Genomic DNA, 22,100 nt, shown 5'->3' on the forward strand with positions numbered 1-22,100 from the left:
AAAGAATATTGGAGGATGAAGAAACAAAGTAACAGGGAAAGAGTTTTATTTTTCATATGAATATATTCATCTCAAAGTGTTATCTGAAATGTGTAACATAACTTTACATTTAAAATATGGTATAATTATTGGGTTTGAATTTTATTTCCCAGTCTGTTTTTTAGGAGCATTGAACTGACCACTTACATTTATATCTGGGAGAACTACAGGCTTTTCAATTTGCCTTGGGATTCTCCATGGACTTGGTATTTGACCTTCTTAGGAGTTGACTTTGGCTACTACTGGTTCCATCGCATGGCCCACGGTAAGTAGCAAAAGAAGATTTTTTGTTAATTGAATTGTATTTGCTACATAGTAGATCCTTAGTAAATATTTACGGAATGCATAAGCAAACGAATAAAATAGTGTATTTTGCCAGATATAAAGATTAATAATGAAAGTTTATTTTGAATCTTAAGCAGAGACCATGTGAAACCATTTTTCAAAAACGATGTGACGTTATTGGAGGTACATTTTTCTCACCTTTTATTTCTAATTAAAAACATGTTTAGAAATTGATGCTTTTGGGGATTCTTGACTGCACCTTCCAAAGAAACATTTTGGTATAGAAAGGGAAATGGAAGTGCAGGGTACAAGTGTGGGTCTGAACCTCTGCAAGGATAAGCAGGGGTTGAAGAATAGTTGTAGAGCTAAGGTAAGCAAGTAGTCTCTGAGGAGAAATAAAGTATGCCAAAGTATTTCTGAAGGGAAGTGGAGTAAAGCACTAACTTTGAAAAACTACTGAAGAGCAGAACTCAGGATTTCAGTGGGTGGTTGACTTGAGTGGGTGGGGAGGAAGGAAGGAAGAGGAAGAAACCTGGAATAATAATAAAAAATAGATGGCGGATGGAGAGAAGAGACCTGAGATCAGGCTGAATAACTGAGCTATGTGTGTAGGAGGACTTGGGACCAAATATCCTTCCCAAGCAAGGATGAAGGAAATAGGAGTAGCATGGACAAGCGTTATACTTAAGGCTGCTCAACTTTAGATATAACATTATTTTTGTTAAGCACCTCAAGCATATGCATTTAATGAACCTATAAGGAGTGATAATTTATTAAAACAATTTCAAGTGAATATATAAACTAGAAAAAGTTATTTATTTTGTATGTGATAACCTTTGTCTTTGAACATAATAAATCAGATCCTGACATCATTTCCTTGTATATAAATACAAGAGGATACTCCTAAATTAAACATGATTAAGAATAAAATATGGTCTATGTAGTAAAATATTTTTATTATATTTCAAAGTCATAATTTTCTCCCTAAAATAAACTCATTGGCAACGTTTCTCATTTTCTGTGCAACAAAAGAGTACTGCAGAAATCATTTACATTGTACTGTATTACTTACTTTCAGGAACCTTCTAATAGCACACTGTCCAGTACAGATGGGTTTGTTTGGGAAATCTGCAAATTTGCTTAATCTTTGAAAGCCCATTATAGCAGGAAACAAAGGACCAACAAAATATTCCTAAATATAAAACTTAAAAATATGTTGATTGTAAGTGCTCTCAGTTAGGGAAGAGCAATAAAATAAAATAACATATTAAAAATGTGGAATCAAGGCTATTTAAAGTATGCTTCCCATTAGAAAAAATTGAACTGAATCCAATGAAAGAGGCAGGCATTAAAAAAATTTGAAAACCTTCTGGAAAAACACTCACAACCTTCAGGCTATGGAGCCTAATCATAAGTTCAAAGACTTTTGACTTGTAATGAAAAGCTAGTAGAAAAAAAATAATGTAGTGAAATGTGTCAACTTTCAATATGATAGCTAATTTTTAAATTTTACATGTAAATATTGTAAAATATTAAAAATAGGTTTTTAGATAATTAAATACATAGGGGTAAGAAAAACTTATAATATCAAATTTCTTGAACCTCTTGGATTACACAGCCCAAACTGGATAACTGGCCAAATTTATTTAACTGAAAAATTTCAATAATTCCAAAATCCAAATGTTATCTTAAAATATAGTAAGGAAAAACCCCTGCTTTTTCTCCTTAAAGTGTTACTTTCCTTTTGCTACTCTCAATACAATGATATAACAAAAACATATTCTAAGCCAGGCGCGGTGGCTCACGCCTGTAATCCTAGCACTCTGGGAGGCTGAGGTGGGCAGATTGCTCGAGGTTAGGAGTTCGAAACCAGCCTGAGCAAGAGCAAGACCCCGTCTCTACTATAAATAGAAAGAAATTAATTGGCCAACTAATATATATATATATATATATATATATATATATATATATATAATTAGCTGGGCATGGTGGCGCGTGCCTGTAGTCCCAGCTACTGGGGAGGCTGAGACAGGAGGATTACTTGAGCCCAGGAGTTTGAGGTTGCTGTGAGCTAGGCTGACATCACAGCATTCACTATAGCCTGGGCAACAAAGCGAGACTCTGTCTCAAAAAAAAAAAAAACAAAACATATTCTACATTTGTTAATAGGTTAAACGCTATGACTTTTAAAACAATATATTATCTATTTGAAATTTTGTTTTTACATGTACTTAAATTACTTCTTTTAATACAAATCATTGCTAGGATTGTTGTTTTTGTTACTGTTGTCACCGTTGTTATCGGTTTGTATTGCATACATACAGTATTTTGTCACATTTGGAAAATATTTCATATTAGTGGAAAACAGTTTATACTCAAAAATTTTAACTCCATTTCTATCACTATGTAATAAATCAGAGGGATATTTAAGTTATATATTGATATATATTCTTTCCATTTCATTTCATTTCCTCTGGAATGAGAAATAAATTGCTAATCTTGTCAACTTAACAAAAACAAGGGTAGCACAACAATTTCTGTAGAGGGCTTTGACAACATTATAAAGAAATATCTCAAATAGTGACAGTGTTCACCATGGATTGGGGCCGGGGGGCGGGGGGAGACCCACATTTTAGGGATGTGGCGAGCATTGTGGGGAAGATGGGATTACCTCTAACCCTTTTTAGGGAGAGGCAAAGATATACAATGTAAGCAAAATGTTAAAACAACAAGAACAACAAAAAAAAACTTGTATCAGGTGGTGGGCCGGTGGGAGGAGGGAGGAGGGGAAGGGTGTGTACTTACTTGGTGGGTGTGGTCCGCACCACCTGGGGGTTGGACATGCTTGAAGTTCCAGCAGGGCGAGGTGGGAGAGGGGTGGCAGGGGGCAATGTATGTGACCCTAACAATATTTGTACCCCATAATATGAGGAAATAAAAGGGGGGGAAGAAAGAAATATAGAATGATAAAATTAAGTAGCTCTTCCACTAAAATTAGCCTCTTGCATGCTTTTCCTCCATTACAAAATGGTGCATTGCTTTCCTTTGTACTTTCTATTAGTCATACAGAACATTTAAGAAAACAAGTAAAAAAACTTTTTTTAAGGAAACATTTAAGAAATGAATAGTTACAGCTTGGGAAGTGCACAAATGAGGCTTTCTGAGTGCTGATAATACTCTGTATCTTGTCTTGCGTGGTGTTTACATGAGTGTTTTTATTTGTAAAAAATTCCTTGAGTTGTACACTTAAAATTTACATACTTTATCTATAGATACTTTCATAAAAAGTTAAATTGATAAACAATGCCAGCAATGTGATTTCTTAGTGAATAGTTCTAAGACAGAATGATATAGTAGGTAACCAAATTTAGAAGTAGGAACCACGATCTGTGACTGTAAAGCATAAACATGTGACCTTAAATAGTTTTACCTGTATTAGTTTCCACAAGCAAGTATGGAAAGGGCCAGGATGCCAGTTGTTGATATATAGCCTCTCTCTTCCAAATCTATTCTTCTTTGCCTTTCCTGTGTTATCAGAGTTACACCCTGTAGACATTTCTCTTTTGCCAGTTGACCTGATGTTAAGTTTTGCCAAATTAAGGGTCTAGAGGGACACTGTGAAGCTAGAACATGAGAAAGAGACTTTGCTTCCATTTTTCAGAGTGCTATTTTCTATCTAGCACTTAGCAGATTGGTACCTGAAGGACTTAGTACTGGTCACCTCCTGGTTGAGCTGTGGCCTACACCTTCTGGTGGGATTCTCTGTCATTCAGGGCCATACCAAAAAACTAGCTGCAGCCTACGCTCACTGGGGCCCATATACTCTAGCAAGCCTATCTGTCACCAGCAGAATTCCAGTGGTAGCAGCAACCTCTCCAGAAATATCTGAGTCTTAGACTTGCTTGTGGTGTATATGTGAGTATGTGTGCCAGGCTCTTCTAAATTTATAAGTACCTACCTTGTTCTCTCTCCCTCAGTTCTATAGGCAGTAACTGCATTCTGCTGTTGCTACTTCTGTACTGCTAACCTTCTACTCCATTAATTTTTTTAGTAGTGAGCTTCCTTTATATTAATTTTTCCTTATTGAAATTACTAGTGTAGTTTCTGTCTCCCATTTGGATCCTGAGTGATACAGGCAGCCTCTCCAGATATTATATCAGATAATAAATTAGAGTTTACCCAATTTTCCTTTTACTACTTCCTTTGAAGCATTGATCATGCATTTATGATACAATAACGATTTCATTCAGTCCTGAAATAGGGACCTTCATTTAAAATTGTTATAACAAGCTATCTATAATCTCCCCCCAAACTCCAATTCTTTTACACACAGTAAACTGCTTGATTCATTTCTTATTCATCTCTTTCTGAATCTAGAAACAGTGATCACAATTTTTGTGAAATTAATTATAAGCATTTATTCCCTCAACTTCATTGTAACTAAGTGAGCTTCTTTATATGACTTAAATTTCAAGGTATTCATTTCTTTCTGACTTTTAATAGGATTTAAACTTAGATCATCCTTATGTGCATCATTGTTTAAACAAAGAAATTAAACAGCTGTACTGATTAGAAATTATTTTAACTTGCGATGATGCCAGGATTGTGGTCCACACTGAAGAATAGATTACTAACATTCTGCTACTCTTGTGTGTCTTTTCTAAAAGATATCAGAATCTACGTAAGATTTTTGTAACTCTTTGCTATATATTATGACTCATTCTTTATTTTAAAAATACATCTTGATTGTATCCTTATTGGATCACCAAGGGTAAAGTCCATTGCGTTTGTCTGAGTTATTGCCATTCTTCATGCCTTCCCCCATGATCCCTGAATTCTGATATTTCCAATCTCTGAATATGTTGAAGTGGTGTGGACAAAATCAAATGGGATTCTGCTTAAAATTTATATTTCTGAAATAATGATGCTAGTAATAGTGTTAATAGTAAAACAAACAATTAATAGATAAGTATCATTGAAACCTATTGGAGAAGCAACATGTCTAGTGTTAAACTCATGGTTTCTGGAGCCAGGTTTCCTGAGTTCAACTTGTAGTACTGACTCTTATTAACTGATATTTGGGCATGTTAATCTTTATGTGTCTTAGTTTTCTCATCTATAAATGGGAATAATAATAATTGTATACACCTCATAGGATTTTGGTAAAGCTTAAATGAGTAGTACTTAGGAAAGTGAAAGGTTCATAGTTAATACCATTTAAGTATTACTGTTATTATTGAATAAATGTTTTTCATATTGCTAGGTACAAGACTAGGTGCTTTATACTAATAACACAGCACATATATTATTTAATTCCCAGAAAAATTCTATAAAGTGAGTGTTCAGACTTCCATCAGAAATTAATGAGCACCTACTATATACTAGGAAATCTTCTAATTACTAGGAAAAAAGTTGTGACTAAATAAAAGTTGCAGCCCTTATGAAGCTTACATACTAATGGGGGAAGAAAATCCAAATATAAAATGTATGTATATATATATATATATATATATATATATATATATATATATATATAAACAACCCCACCAAAAAGTGGGGAAAGGACATGACAGAAACTTTTCAAAAGAAGATAGACTAATGGCCAAGAAACATGAAAAATTCTTAATATCTCTAATCATCAGGGAAATGCAAATCAAAACCACAATGAGATATCACCTAACTCCAATGATAAGGGCTTTTATCAAAAAGTCCCCAAACAACAAATGTTAGTGTAGATGTGGAGAGATAGGAACATTCATACACTGCTGGTGGGATTGCAAACTAGTACAACCTCTATGGAAAGTAATATAAAGATATCTTAAAGAGCTAAAAGTAGAACTACCATTTGATCCAGCAATCTCACTACTAAGCATCTTCCCAAAGGAAAAGAAGATATTCTATAAAAAAGACATCTACACTAGAATGTTTATAGCAGCACAGTTCACAATTGCAAAGATGTGGAAGCAATCCAAGTGCACATCAACACATGAGTGGATTAATAAAATGTGGTATACATATACCATGGAGTTCTACTCAGCTACAAAAACAATAGTGATCTAGAACCTCTTGTATTATCCTGGATAGAGCTGGAGCCCATTCTAGTAAGTGAAATATCCCAAGAATGGAAAAAGAAACACCATATGTATTCACCATCAAGTTGGTATTAATTGATAAATACTTATCTGCACATATGGAAGTAACATTCATCAGATGTCAGGCAGGTGTGAGGGGGAAGGGAGGCTGAGTATATTCACACCTAATGGGTACAGTGTGCATCATCTGGGTAATGGACATGCTTATAGTTCTGACTTGGGTGGGGCAAAGACAATATATGTAACCTAAACATCTGTACCCCATAATATTCTGAAATAAAAATATATATATATATTTTAAAAAAAACACTAAAATAAATAAATAAATACAAAAAAATGTGTGTTATGTAATATGATGCCAGTAATGACACATTCTATGGGAAAGGGGGTGATGGACACAACAGTCTGGTAAGGCCTGTATTGAACTTCTATAAGGATGTAGCATTTTAGTAGAAACTTGAATGAGGTGAAGAAGCCAGCATAGGCATTTCCAAGGAAAGAGCTTTCTAGATAGAGGAACGTGCAGAACCATTTCCTAAGAATGGTTCTTTCCATTCTTAGGAAAAAACCTAAGAATGGAATGTTCTTAGTACATTTGAGAAATATCAAGAAACCATATGTGGGCCTGGCGCCATGGCTCATGCCTGTAATCCTAGCACTCTAGGAGGCCAAGGTGGAAGATCATTTGAGCTCAGGAGTTTGAGACCAGTCTGAGCAAGAGTAAGACCTCTGTCTCTACTAAAACAAATAGAAAGAAATTAATTGGCCAACTAAAAGTATGTAGAAAAAATTACCCAGGCATGGTGGCGCATGCCTGTAGTCCCAGCTACTCGGGAGGCTGAGGCAGTAGGATTGCTCGAGCCCAGGAATCTGAAGTTGCTGTGAGCTAGGCTGATGCCAAGGCACTGTAGCCCGGGCAACAGAGTGAGAAAAAAAAGAAAGAAACCATAAGTGGAGGACACCAGTGGGGACTTGGAAATAAGAGGTTGAGATAGATAGTCAGGGGTCAGGTCTTATAGGATCCTGTAGACAGGCAAAAATGAAGTTGGTAAATAATTCCTGCCACACTATCCATCTCCTAGCCTGTTTATTTTGGGTATAATATGAAGCCACTAGAGGGATTTTAGGAGAGGAGTGACATTCATTTATGACTTTAACAAATATTCATCAAAGAACTACTATATACCTTTACATTTTTAGACACGTGGGACCCTCAAAACCAAAACAGTGCTATGAGGCTTCTTCTTATAATGTCAGGATGATATCGCAGTAACATTAGTAAGGCAGGTTGACAGAAATGGAGAGTGTGAGATTGGTGTGGGTGTCATATTTTACAGAATGATCCAGAATGTTTCTCTGAAATGGTGATGTTTGAACACAGCCCTAAGGTTTTCTGAGGGAGTGAGCCCCAGAGTCCTAGAGAAAGGGAGGCCCAGGCAGAGGGAACAGCAAGTGCAAAGGCCCTGAGGCAGAAACATAATGGACTCATTTAAGGAACTGCTAGGAGATCATTGAGGCTGGAGCCAAATGAGAGGGGATGAAAGCTACAAGGCATGTGGAAGTCACAGATGTGGGGCAGGACAGACAGACATGCAACGCCTAGTAAATTATTGTAATGACATCAGCTTTTATTCACAGCGAGTTGAGAAGATACGACATGATTTATGTTTTCAAATATCACTCTTAGTGGATTTGAAACTTTATCAATTTGTCATAACAATTAAAATTTGCAATATGACTGTCACACACGCACCCAATTTCATTAAACAGTATTTCTCCTGCCAACTTCTCCATGATACACAAGTTTCTTTCTTTCTTTTTTTTTTTTTTTTTTTTGAGACAGAGTCTCACTTTGTTGCCCAGGCTAGAGTGAGTTCTGTGGCATCAGCCTAGCTCACAGCAACCTCAAACTCCTGGGATCAAGCAATCCTTCTGCTTCAGCCTCCCAAGTAGCTGGGACTACAGGCATGCACCACCATGCCCGGCTAATTTTTTTTCTATATATATTAGTTGGGTAATTAATTTCTTTCTATTTTTAGTAGAGACGGGATCTCGCTCTTGCTCAGGCTGGTTTTGAACTCTTGACCTTGAGCAATCTGCCTGCCTCAGCCTCCCAGAGTGCTAGTATTACAGGCATGAGCCACCGTGCCCAGCCACACCTAAGTTTCATTTTTTTTTTATTTTTGTTTTGTTTTGTTTTTGTTTGTTTTTGAGACAGAGTCTCACTTTGTTGCCCAGGCTACAGTGAGTGCTGTGGCATCAGCCTAGCTCACAGCAACCTCAAACTCCTGGGTTCAAGCGATCCTTCTGCATCAGCCTCCGGAATAGCTGAGACTACAGGCATGCGCCACCATGCCGGCTAATTTTTTCTATATATATTAGTTGGCCAATTAATTTCTTTCTATTTATAGTAGAGACGGGGTCTTGCTCTTGTTCAGGCTGGTCACACCTAAGTTTCTTCTTCTATCTTAGTCAATTTCATTTCACTTAAAAATTATATTGTCAATGCAATAAATTGATATCATAGCTCAATTATTATTAGAAATTTATTTAATAAACATGAAACACTTAAAGCTCTATGATTTTGATATACCTTCATTAATATGTGTGGAACTCTTTCCAAACCAACATTTAATTATATTCCAGTACCTGAGAGGTTTTCACACCCCAGGTTAATGTATGTGACTATACCTTTGTTTTATATAGTTTTATTTTTCAGGTAAGCAATATTAGAAACATGTTTATAAAAAAATATTTGGAAGGTGGATACTGATTACTGGGCAGGCTCAGGGATAGGAAGTGGAGCTGGGATTGATTTATTAGTTTTATTACCCTCTGTTTACACAGAAGAAAAAAGGGGCTCCGAAGATTAAGCAATATGCCACAAAGCTAATATATTTTATTTAGTACTTGTTTTGAATTGAACTTTGGTGGGACTAAAAACATTGGTTTTGAAAAAAAGGGGGATTGTCTCATCCATTACACTATAGTTCTGTGCAAGGAAAGCACTATAGGGCCAGGAGGAGGATAATATGAATTGTCATGGAAGACTCATTGATAACTTCATGGAGTTGGCCATCCTTACCAGTTTGGCCTACTGGCTTTGTTCCAATTTCAGAAGATACTAATTTTCATCCCTTCTCTATTAGGATATTTATTCTGAGTTTGGTTGTCTTTGTTAAATTTGGGGGGAAATTTTCTGCTTCAGGGATTAAGAGAAAACAACCGATATTTATTTGCTCACAATTCTGAAGGCTAGAAGTCCACGATCAAGATGTCCACAGGGTGGGTTTCTCCTGAGGCCTCTCTTCTTGACTTATAATGGCCAGGATCCTGCTGTGTCTTCACATGGTCTTCCTCTGTGTCTGTGTTCTAATCTCTTCCTGTAAGGACATCCGTCATATTGGATTAGGATCTACTCTAGTGACCTCATTTTAATTTATTTACCTCTTTAGAGAACTTATGTCCAAATGCTGTGTTATGGACCTTTGAAATGATTCCAAATATTTACATAGTTTCCTGCATGAGTGATATATGTATATTTTCCTATAATAAGATTTTTCTATAATAATTCTATAAGAATTTCCTATAATAAGAATTTCCCATCTCCCTTAAGAATGTGGCATCTCACCTGTAAGATCCCTATGTGAGCTATTATTGGCCTCAACTGCAGGACTCTGAAATACATAAAAACTTCAGAGTTTGACAGGCACTTTGAGAATTTAGGCTGTGGCAGACTACACACTGTCAGCCACCTCGCTGAAGACCAAAGACCAACAGCTCATGTTGTGACAGGGCCACACCCTCTTAGCCTTTGAGTTAATCTCCAAAGCCTTGCCCACTGACACCAACACCGTCCTCCATTATCAAGAGAAATTGATCCTTATGAATCTCCACCGTGTTGGACATTATCTCTCCCAAGAATACCTCCTGTAAAAGGTACACCTCAAGCTTTAATTAGACTTTAATTTCCACAGAGTTCTGCTTGCATCCTAACTAAGCAACTGGACTTTAACAACTGGACTGCCGATTGGAACTTTCTCACTGTGTGGTTAATATGTTTATTGAGTACATTCCCTCTGAGGTCTGTTCTAGTTGTTCTCCCCTATTGTGAACCAAAGATAAAAAATTATCTTTGCATGGCAAGAAACTATGTGGTTCATAAAATCATGTTTTGATCATCTTCTTATTTTAACCATATACAAACAGTCACAATACATACAGTCACATTCTGAGGTACTCAGGGTTAGAATTCAACGTGAGGATTTTGTGTGGGACACAATTTACCTCCTAACAATAACCTCACTGACTGAGAAAACAATAATGTTCTCTGTTCATGAACATATGCAGAGCTGTTTCATTGGCTCCAGGAAAAGGTAATATTTAGTGGGAAAAATGCCACATTTTGAGTCAATGGCACCTAGTTTCCAATTCATTTAATCTTTCTAAAGCTCAGTTTCCTCATTTGTAAAATAAGGATAATAATCCTTTCATTTTGATGTGTTTATCTAAGTGCTATATATTTTCATACTGTCTTTTTCTAAAATTCTGTCAATTTTTTCCTATACTAGCAAAATACTATTATTTTTATAATGATAGAAAAAAGAAAGTAAAGATTTCTTTTTGATGTATACCAGAGTCAAGGGAAGTAGAAGAAAAAGGAGATTAACAGGATTTTTGTGTACTTTTGATGATGATAAAAAGTTAACAATACCAACTGTCTGTCATAAAACTTATCATAGATCCTCCAAAGCACATGTGTAAAGGATCATAGTTTATTATTTTTCTATGTTTGTACAAACTATAAATCAAGTACAAAAAAGGAAATAGTTTGAAAATTATATATTTTTTTGAGTTTGAGTAATTTCCTAAGCTATTTTTCTGCTATTTGTTTAACAACAAACACATTTCCCATTTTTACTTCATCTTTTATTGTATTTCTTGGAATTGTGATTCTTTTATTCTGAGGGTAAAAAATGAGAGTGTACCATATGAACTGACCTCACAATGTTCATGTAAAAATAGGAATAATTTATTTTTCTTATTTAAAAGTGTTTGTATAAAAGTAATTGCACAACAAAGTACGGGGTGAGCAAAATGTAGAAAACGAAATGTGTATCTAAACACATTATCTAGATACATCCTCTTTAAGTATAGAGTGAGAGAATGGACCCGGGAAAAAACTACCTGGATTGGGATCCTAGCTCTACTTTCAACTGTGTAATATTAAGAAAGTTATGCTTCCTCTTTGAATTTTCTTCCTTGTGAGATGCAGATAACAATAGTATAATCCTCACAAGATCATTGCAAGGTCTGAGTTAAAATGGAGAAAACACTTAGAGCAGAGTCTGCCACATAGTAAGGAAGACAATAAATAATTATTAAGTTATGTGGCTTCTCTGTTTATGTAGTGTATTATATATAATAGAATGATATAAATATGATGTTTGCTTTAAATGATAATATATAACAATAGTTAAAAGAATTACCTTACCAAAATGCATGATTAAATTTACTTATCCTCTTACAAACTTATTTTTTTCTCATTATTAGCTGAAGATAAAAATAGTCTTTCATAAAGGATCTCATAAAGATGTAATATATATTTGTATTGTTTAGTATATGTACAAATATATAATATAAACTGAAGCTAAGGAACTTTGATAATACCTATTTATCAAATTGTAATGAAATCATCCTTGTCATTAATAAGATCTGTACATAGAAAAGTAAACATTTAGGTCTCCCTGCAGAGGAGGGGCCACTAACAAACTGTCTTAAACTTGTACTCAGATAGACAGGGTACTAACAATCTTTTCCTAGATGAATAGTTTTCAACTAGAGTAAGTAAACTTACAATGCGTTTTTTTTTAAATTGTTTCTTTTTCTCAAGTGAGTATCATATAATTTGATTTTTTTTGGTAGATCAAACTTATCCATGATCCTTTTTCTTTCAATACCTTAAGGTTTTTATTTGGCTATTTTAATAATATTGGAAGATTTTGGAAGAAATAAAATCCATCAGAATTTATACATTTTACCTACATTTTAAGGTTTCTTTTGTTGTCTTTCAGCTTAATTAAATATTAATTTGTCAAAAAATGCTTTTCCAGCATAGAGAGATTGAAAACTCTTTTCCAGACCTCGAAATGACTTCAAAATATTTTTAGTCATGTTTTAGTAACAGATTTCTTCATTTATGCTAACAGGTAATTTCATTTTGTTCTTTTTATTACAACTGAAGTCTCATACTTCTTAGAATGACTTACAAAATGTAATTTTGTGTCATAGGCATTCCCAAAGTATAAACACTATATGTTTTTTTCTCCTCTCCAAATTTTCAAATCTTGATTGTAGAAAAAAACCTCTCAACGTATATTATTACACTATGTAGCTTGTGCCACATCATCTTTTAAAACAGATATTCAATTCCAGTTCTGTGTTTTGGAGCTGTTTGAAACATCAGAGAAGACACATTCTCTCTGTGAAGTGCTTACACTGTGAGTTATCCAAACAGTGCAGATGAGCCCTTGAAAAATACACCAGATGTGCAGGTGGTAGTTAAATCAACAAGAAATCCTATTTTGTCCCTATTAGATTTCACTAGTAGTGATCTTTCTTTTCTTTAGAAATATAGGAATATAGTGGAAAAATAAGTCATTATGCAGAATTGATGGACTCCACCACGGTGATAATATTGTTTAGGGAAAAAACCTGACTCTGAGTAAAAGGACGAAGTGAACTGCACATAAAGCATAAAACCAAACAAGTAGGAAGTAGAAAACAATGAAGATTGTAAGAGAAGTTGAATGGATGATATTCCAGTGAAGGCAGTGATATATAAACCATATCTACAGCAAAGATTTGTAAAGCAAATTTTAAAATTTTGCTAAAAAGAATATCACAAGCAATCATATAATTTAAGAATAAAACCAGATAATGACTATATAGGCACAGTGTTACTGCCATCATAGCTTAATTTTTTATCTAAATAAATATCTCAAGGAAGATGGGAAATGAAAGATAGATACAATTACAAATATCAAGAAAAATATTGATAAATATTGTATGAAAATGGCAATGAATAATAATATGTCAATGTAAAGAAATATATAACTGTAGCATAACAGGAACTCCTTGGAACAGCAATAAATATTATTTAGATCGTAAGAACCAACCAGCTTTTTAGTGATTAGATGCATATTTCAATGTCTACAAAATCAAAAACTTCAATAGGAAGAACTTAAGGGTATAATTGTGAGGAGTTTTGCCAAAACCTTGTGGGTGAAGGGTGAATACTGAATTTCGCTAAAGTTGAAATGCAAGGAAGATGTTTTATAGGTGACAAGATGTCTTCTTGCCAATTGTCAAATCCTAGAGGACTCCAGATTTTGAATCTTCGTCGTTAGAATCAAGCATGATAAAACAAAATATTTGTGAGTAAGGCCAAACAAGTACTAGTCCTATTAGGAATTAAAACCCTGCTACTTTCTGAAATAATATTAGTAATTATCTAACACTTACTGAGTTCTTCCTAGGTGTTTCTAAAGGCTTCCGATATATTTTCACCTTTAATTAAAACAGTCAGGCAATGACACCTATCATAGCATTTTTACAAAAGAGGAAACTGAAACAAAATGTTCAAGTAACTTGCTCAACTCTCAGAGCTCATGTGCCAGAGCCTGGATATGTTGGCCCAGGGCCCTTGATCTCAGGGCCTATGAATTTTGCTATTTCTCCAGCCTCTTAATAACATAAAAATTTTTCATTAGATGTAGCATATACTAATATCAGCATCTATGCAATCTACATTAAATCATGCTGGCATATACATATATCCCCAAATATTTTGGAGGGAGACAAAATGTAAATGTAATGATTTACTGGTTAAGTGTCAAAAAATTCACTGAAAACTAAGGATTAAGCAACATTAGGATAGATGAATGGAGGCTCCCCTTCACTATTTGCAATATTATACTCATATTGTCGTCCGCTCAATCCTAGATCACAGTGCTTGCTAGCTGATTGACTTGTGTAGTAGCTGCACATTGGAATCACATTGGAAGCTTTAACAAAAATTGATGCCTGAACTATAAACAAAAGTACTTGGATTAGAATCTTTGGAGGTGACATCTGGGCTTAGTTGTTACTGCTTTTGTTGTGGATGTTGTTTTAAGCCACCCAGTTATTTTAATTTGTAGCCCAAATTAAGTAATAATGACTACTCAATGACAATTATTGACAGATGAAAACAGCAACCTGCTATTTCTTTTGAAGATGAATTGACAGAAATATATATTTTAATATTACAGACAGATGAGTGGGTATAATTGAATAATTTCCATGTATGGAGTATTACATGTTGCATCCCCCAGTGATAATAACACTTTTCTAAAAAAAAATACCATTATTACAGCTAAGAAATTGAAAAATAAATCTATCATATTATCTAATGTTGTCTGTCTGTTTTTAATTTCCCAATTAAACCAAAAATGTCTTTTGTAAAATTTTTAATGGGATCAAATCAACGTTTATCAGTAAAGTTGTTTGTCTTTTTTTGTGTCTTTTAAGTTGACGCCGTCACCTCACTTTCTTAAGCCATTTATATCAGAAAAGTCCAGGCCAGTTGTCTCATAAAATGATCCACATTCTAGTTGTCAGACTGCTTTATTCCATTGTTGTTTCTTCCATTTTCTTCCAATGTTGCTTAACATTTCCTTCTGTCCTCTGAGTTCTCTGCAAACTGGATGTTAGTTCTAGACTCTAGATTGATTAGACTCAGGTTAAATATTTTTGAGGAGAAAAGTTCACAAGTGATATTAGGTACTTCAGATCAGGATGGTCATAAAGCAGGTTTCCTTATATATAATACATAATTATATATATATATATAAAATAAAGCATACCTTGATGATTGGGGATTCAGTTCCAGACCACCATAATAAAGTAAATGTTGCAATAAAGCAAGTCCCACATATTTTTTGCTTTTTCAGGGCATATAAAAGTATGTTTATACTATACTTCAGTGTGCAATGGCATTGTCTAAAAATACTTTATATATCGTAATTAAAATTAATTTATTGCTAAAAATGTTAATGATTATCTGAGCCTTTAGGAGTCATAATCTTTTTGCTGGTGGAGGGTGTTGACTCAATGTTGATGGCTGCTGACTGATTGGTGTGGTGGTAGCTGAAGCTGAAGGTTGGGGTCACATCAATGAAGTTTATTGCATCAATTGGCTCTTCCTTATGAAATATTTCTCTGTAGCATCTGATGCTATTTGATAACATTTTACTGATGGCAGAATTTCTTTCAAAATTGGAGAAAAAATTGCTTTATCAATTAAGATTATGTAATACTCAAAATAACGTGTTGTCATTTCAACAATGTTTACAACATCTTCACCAGGATTGGATTCCATATCAAGAAACCACCTTTTTTCCATATCAAGAAACCACATTTTTTTGCTCATCTGTAAGAAGCAACTCCTCATCCATTCAAATTTTATCAGGAGATTGTAGCAATTCAGTCACATCTTCAGGCTCCATTTCTAATTCTAGTTATCTTGCTATTTCTGCCACATCGGCACTTCCTTCCTTAACTGAAGTATTGAACCCTTCAAAGTCAGTTGGAAGGTTGAAGGTCTGAATCAACTTCTTCCAAACTCCTGTTAATGTTGATATTTTGACCTCGTCCCATGAATTAGGAATGTTCTTAATGGTGTCTAGAATAGTGAATACTTTCCAGAAGATTTTCAATTTACTTTGCTGAGATCCATCAGAGGAGTCACTATCTATGGCAGCTATTGACTGAGGAAATGTATTTCTTAAATAATAAAACTTGAAAATTGAAAGTATTCCTTTTTTTTTTTTGAGACAGAGTCTCACTCTGTTGCCCAGGCTAGAGTGAGTGCCGTGGCATCAGCCTAGCTCACAGCAACCCCAAACTCCTGGGGTCAAACAATCCTTCTGCCTCAGCCTCCCGAGTAGCTGAAACTACAGGCATGCACCACCATACCCGGTTAATTTTTTCTATATATATTAGTTGGTCAATTAATTTCTTTTTATTTATAGTAGAGATGGGGTCTCACTCTTGCTCAGGCTGGTTTCAAACTCCTGACCTCGAGCAATCCTCCCGCCTCGGCCTCCCAGAGTGCTAGGATTATAGGCTTGAGCCACCGCGCCTGGCCTGAAATTACTCCTTGATCCATAAGCTGCAAAATAGATATTGTGTTAGCAGTCATGAAAACAGCACGGATCTCCTTGTACATCTCCATCAGAGCTCTTGAGTGGCTAGACTAGGTACATTTTCAATGAACAGTAACATTTTGAAATGAATTTTTTTTTCTGAGCAGATCTCAACAATGGGGGTAAAAATATTCAGTAAACCATACTGTAAACAGATGTGCTGTCATTCAGGCTTTGTTGCTTCATTTCTAGAACATAGGCAGAGTAGATGTCACATAATTTTTAAGGGCCCTAGGATTTTCAGAATGGCAAATGAGAATTGGCTTCAACTTAAAAGTCACCAGCTGTATTATTAGCTTCTAAGAAGAGAATTAGCTAGTCCACTGAAACTATGAAGCCAGGAATTGACTTCCCCTCTCTAACTATGAAAATTCTAGATGGCATCTTTCCAATAAGGCTGTTTAGTCTACAATGAAAATTTATTGTTTAGTGTAGCCACCTTTATCAATGATCTTAGCTAAATCTTCTAAATCTTCTCAATATCTGAGAAACCCAATGAAATATAGCATAATAAAACTAAGTATATCTGTATTATAAGTTATATATATACATAAAATTATATGCATTATATATTACGTGTGTGTGAAATAAAAAAATGACAAATTTCTAGAAAAAAATTGTTGTATATCCAAAGTGATTAAATAACCTAAGGAAAATACAAATATCCTATGGACCATTAAAAACTTAATTAGTTGCCAAAAATTAGAAATTTTTGTAAATAATTAACAATTACCCTATACTTTGGTATGTGAGCCTGTCCTATTTCCATAAAACAATTTATACATTGATTTTAGTCTTCATTTTTGAAAATTGTCTGAATCAATTATTATACTAGGAGTTGTAAAATGATTTTTAAAAATCTATATTTCTTCTGCAACTATTAGCATTTTTCTGTTCCTTCTAGTGGAAATAGAATGTATGTATGTATATGTATATGCATATGTATAGGTGTATATAATTTCTTATTGCTATCTTACATTCAGGTTTAATATTTTAGCATTTAGCTCTTAAGGTTTTACATCTGTATTTATATTCTCTACACTGAAAATCTTATTTTTAATAATATTAATATATTTAATTATTTCCTATGTCATATAGTATGCACATAAATTTTACACAATAAAAAAATCAAACATGAAGTTTACTGATAGAAGTTTAGGATTTCTTTTCAGTTTTGTTTTTCTATTAGAGGATACATGTAGTCAAAGAATTGTTTCAACTTCAGTAGAATTAATTATTTTCATGTTTAGTAATGATAATTTGACATATAGTTAAATTAACTTTTTATATTTTTGTTCAATTGTTTTTATATGCATGTGTTTTTGTATGCACCTGAAATAATACAAATGTATACAAAATATATACTCAGACATATTGTTACATTTCTCTACCTTCAACCTTATGACCACAATGTATAGTTAATCATTTTGTATGTTAAATTATTCTTTGTTTTTATTCTCCTTCTGTGCCTTAATAAAAACATAAATAATTACACACACATAGACACACAGACACCCACTAGGTTAAATAAAATTTCTTAATTACAGTATTCTTATCTTCTTTTTTAATTAGAAAGATGTACTGAAGTCTTGCACTATGGTTATACCATTTTAAATTCTTGTGATTCCGTCAAGGTTGGCTTTGCATATTTTGAGGCTATGATATTAGTTGCGCACATATTCAAAATTATTATATTTCCTTGATGAGCTGAAAAATTTAACAATATGGAGTGTGAGATCTTTACCTTTTGAAAGTGCTGATCTTCCTCACTGGTGTTCAGGCTGCCTTCTTCCTGTATTCAAATAGTATTTACTTTGTAAAAAAAAAAAAAAAGACTCTCGTTTTATGACTTTGTGGACAATGTCTGTTCTTTCATAGGAAAATTTTTTCTCTTTATACAAGCAAATGTTAATGAAGGCCTTGCCCCTCATCCTCCCATCCTGCTTTCTCCAGCCCCAGAAGGAATTTAGACTGCTTATTTTTATACTCACTGGTATCCTGCGGAAAAAGGTAAAGAAGAGTTTATAAAACCTAGGAAAAAAAAAAAAAGGATGTGACTTTTTCAGTTGTCCCAAGGGCGGAATCTCCTGTGAAATAACTGACAGGTTTTGGACATACAGAAGGAAACGATGAGTCGGGCTAAATGTCCAGATGTGTGCTCAACAGATGTGTACAGCTACAATTTAAAAGACAAGGAATGCAAAACCTGTATCTTTACAGAGGAAGTTGTAAATAGTAAACACATAACTCAGCTATCAACTGTTATGTGATTTTTTTTTAAACGCTTTAAAGTAGCAGATTCTTTTTCATCTTTTTCAACCATTTAACGGTACATTAAAAATCCTTATACATGTAAAAGCAGTTCAAAAAAGATCACAAACTGATTTAAATAAAATGTAAACCTATAAAATGATAAATCTTGTTGTTTCATCTTTAATGGGTGAATAAACATTTTTTGATGACTTTATATTTACCATGAAATGGAAATGGACTATTTTTTAAAATATTTACTCAATTATACCTGAGGATTTTTATATGTTTACTCCTTTTGTTTTTTGAGAAGGCATAATCTTGTCATTTTAGAAATTGTGGTGTTTCACCTATTTCCAATTATTTTATTATTTTTAAATTTTATTTTTGACATAAAAATTATATATTTATTACATACAACATGATGTTTTGAAATATGTATACATTGTGTAATAGCTCACTTGAGCAAATTAAAATATACATTACCTCACATACTTATCATTTTTGTGAAGACACTTAAAATATACTTTCTTAGCAATTTTCAAAGTATAATAATGCATTATTATTAACTATAGCCAGCATGCTGTACATTCAAGCTCTTGAACCTATCCCTCTTTATATAATGAAATTTTGTACCCCTTGACCAACATCTCCTAACTCTCTGTCCCTTGGCCCCTGAAAACCACCATTCTACTCTCTACTTCTACGTGTTTACGTGTTATATGGTACTAAACGTATTGAAAACAGCTTGCAGATATTCTGAGTTACCTCAGGCTAAGAAAACTATTGAAGAAATAACAAAATGACTCAATTTCTTATAAATCTAACAGAACAATGTCTCCTTTAGTTGTATATTTCTTAATTCTCTTGGAAATGAATATGAATAATATCTTAAAGTATAAAACAAAAAAAGTATAATCTTTTCTACACAAGAACACTATTGGAGCACTACAAAGGAATGTTCCAGATAGATACTGCCCTCATTTAAATATTCATTCATATATAGCAAAATACTTTTTTATATTCTACATGGCAAAACATGGTTATCATGCCTTGCAAGCCTCTTTAAAAGCCAAAACATACAACCACGGGAGTGACAACAAAGCACATCCTAATTCTGGGGAATTTAAAATGCTCTGGGATTTAAATTTGACAATTCTTTGGCTGAGTTCTGACACATAACACAGGAAGGGAGAAGAAAGGAGCCACTTGGGTTCACACAGTTGTGGAGAGAAAAAATGATGCCCAAAGTAAAAGTGTAACTTGCTCAGATAATGGGAAGTTTATTGAAAGTGAATTAGGAAGGTCTTTCATAAAGACAGTTGTCAGTGGAAATTCACTGGAGACTTAGGCTAGGATAAAATCTTGTAGTAGTCTCAGGAGCATAAGCAGACAGAAGTGATTCTTCACATTGGAAGAGTAACTTTACAAGTCACAGCACTTCCTTTTCATGCTTTGAAAATGTACCTATAAGAAGAGCCACTTCTCTAGGGTTTAACTTCTATGGCTAACGGACGGGAGGTGGGAGGAAGAAGTGAACAGAGAAAATGCAGAAAGCGGAGGCCAATGTGGGATGAAGTTTGAGGTGTTGCAGGGCTCATGGACTGCCTCCCCTCACCCTGAGCAACCTCCCAATCCTAACACAGATGTTGCTTCTCTCCTTTCCTTAGCTGCGCTTGAATGCAGAGATGGGGCAGGCGAGGAAGTGAGCAAGCTGCCCTTATTTATAGAAAAGTCTCTATACTTCAATCAGTAACTCCAAAAGACAAAAGAGAGTGGTGCTGGATAGAAAATGATTTAGTTAATTGTGCAAAATACACCATTAGATTGATTTCTCTTCTTTCCTTACTAACATTAACTAGTTATGCATATGACAATTCTTGAATTAAAATGTCAAACATCTTCACATACTTGTGCTCTTTTGAGGCATTCATTCACTTCCTTTCCAAGTTTTTCTGTGCCCTTTGTTTTCAGAGAGGCGGTTTCATACAGAGGATTAGAGGAGATATTTACAGTTGGATAGACATGATTTCCAATTCTGACTCCATCATCTATTAATTAGTGTCACCTTGTACAGCTTAATTTCTCTGAGTCTCAACCTTATTTATAAAATGGGCACATATACTATATATGCCCCAAAGTGTTGTGAGATTAAATGAAATAATTACGTTTTCCGTGACTGGTAATAGATACCATATGCTTACTACAGCAGTTGTTTAAATTATTATTATACATGAAAATAAGAAGTGTGTGGTGGCCACTCCTTAAAAATTAGTGCTAATTGATTAAGGTGCTTTGTCTCACAGATAACCATACTCAACGTCAGAAACTTTCTTCACAGAGAAAAGAAAAGCAGGCTAAGTAAAAAGGAGCTGTGAGCCAGAAGTTGATGAGTTCTGTTTTTGAAAAGTTGAAGCTTGAGATATCTATTAGCCGTCCCAGTGGAAATGCCAGTGAGGGAGTTGGATCTAAGACTCGTATTTAAGGAACAGGCCCAACCTGGACATATAAATGTTCACATCTTTAGCACATTAATGGGATTGAGAGTTGTGGGAGAGATTGAGATGCAAAGACATGAGTCTAGGGAAAAGAGACATGCCAAAACCTTAGTCCTGTAGCGCTCCATTGTTTAGTATTTGGGAATACTGGGAGTAACCAGTAAATTGGACCAGAGGGGCAAAATAAAAAAAAAAATCACAAGTGGATGGTGGTGCAAGGCCCTGAAAAGGAGTGAAGAAAATGTTTTGAGGAGAAGATAATGATCAACTGTGTCAAATACACTAGGAATGGTATGCCTGGATACTCAGAACAGCTTCTTCTATGAGGGTAACTAAAACACCTGCATGAAATATACAGATTGTCTTACCAGCTTCAGAGAGATGTCAAAATAGTGAGAAATCACCAGCAAATCTTGAAGACAGTAAGGACAGAAAATGAAGATAGCACCCCAGTCCACATTTATTTTGTGGACATCTGGTACTCCTGCAAAAACCAACAGGGAAATAAGGAGTGATTTGGGTTGTCTTGAGGGCTACTGGGGTAGAAGTAACAGCTCAGGCTCTCGCAAGATGGGGGCTCTAACAATTATGTGATCTTAAAAGGCAAGTGTCAAACCGATATAAATCCACCACATCACCCGCACTCCCACAAGAATGTGAGGGAAATTGTCTGGATGCTAGGGAGAGAG

The 22,100-nt window shown here is 34.5% G+C and overlaps 1 protein-coding gene across 5 annotated transcripts in view; it reads left to right on the plus strand.

Annotated features, from left to right (window-relative positions):
- AGMO (alkylglycerol monooxygenase) overlaps positions 1-22,100 on the plus strand; it is a 305,885-nt gene that overhangs the window by 11,383 nt on the left and 272,402 nt on the right. For all 5 annotated transcript variants that reach the window (XM_012741956.3, XM_076006398.1, XM_076006399.1 and 2 more), the window contains exon 3: positions 153-304. In XM_012741956.3, the coding sequence (XP_012597410.1) occupies positions 153-304 (152 nt within the window). The remainder of the gene's footprint in view (positions 1-152; positions 305-22,100) is intronic.

The sequence above is a fragment of the Microcebus murinus genome, chromosome 9, assembly GCF_040939455.1.
Source record: "Microcebus murinus isolate Inina chromosome 9, M.murinus_Inina_mat1.0, whole genome shotgun sequence".
Lineage (NCBI taxonomy): Eukaryota > Metazoa > Chordata > Mammalia > Primates > Cheirogaleidae > Microcebus > Microcebus murinus.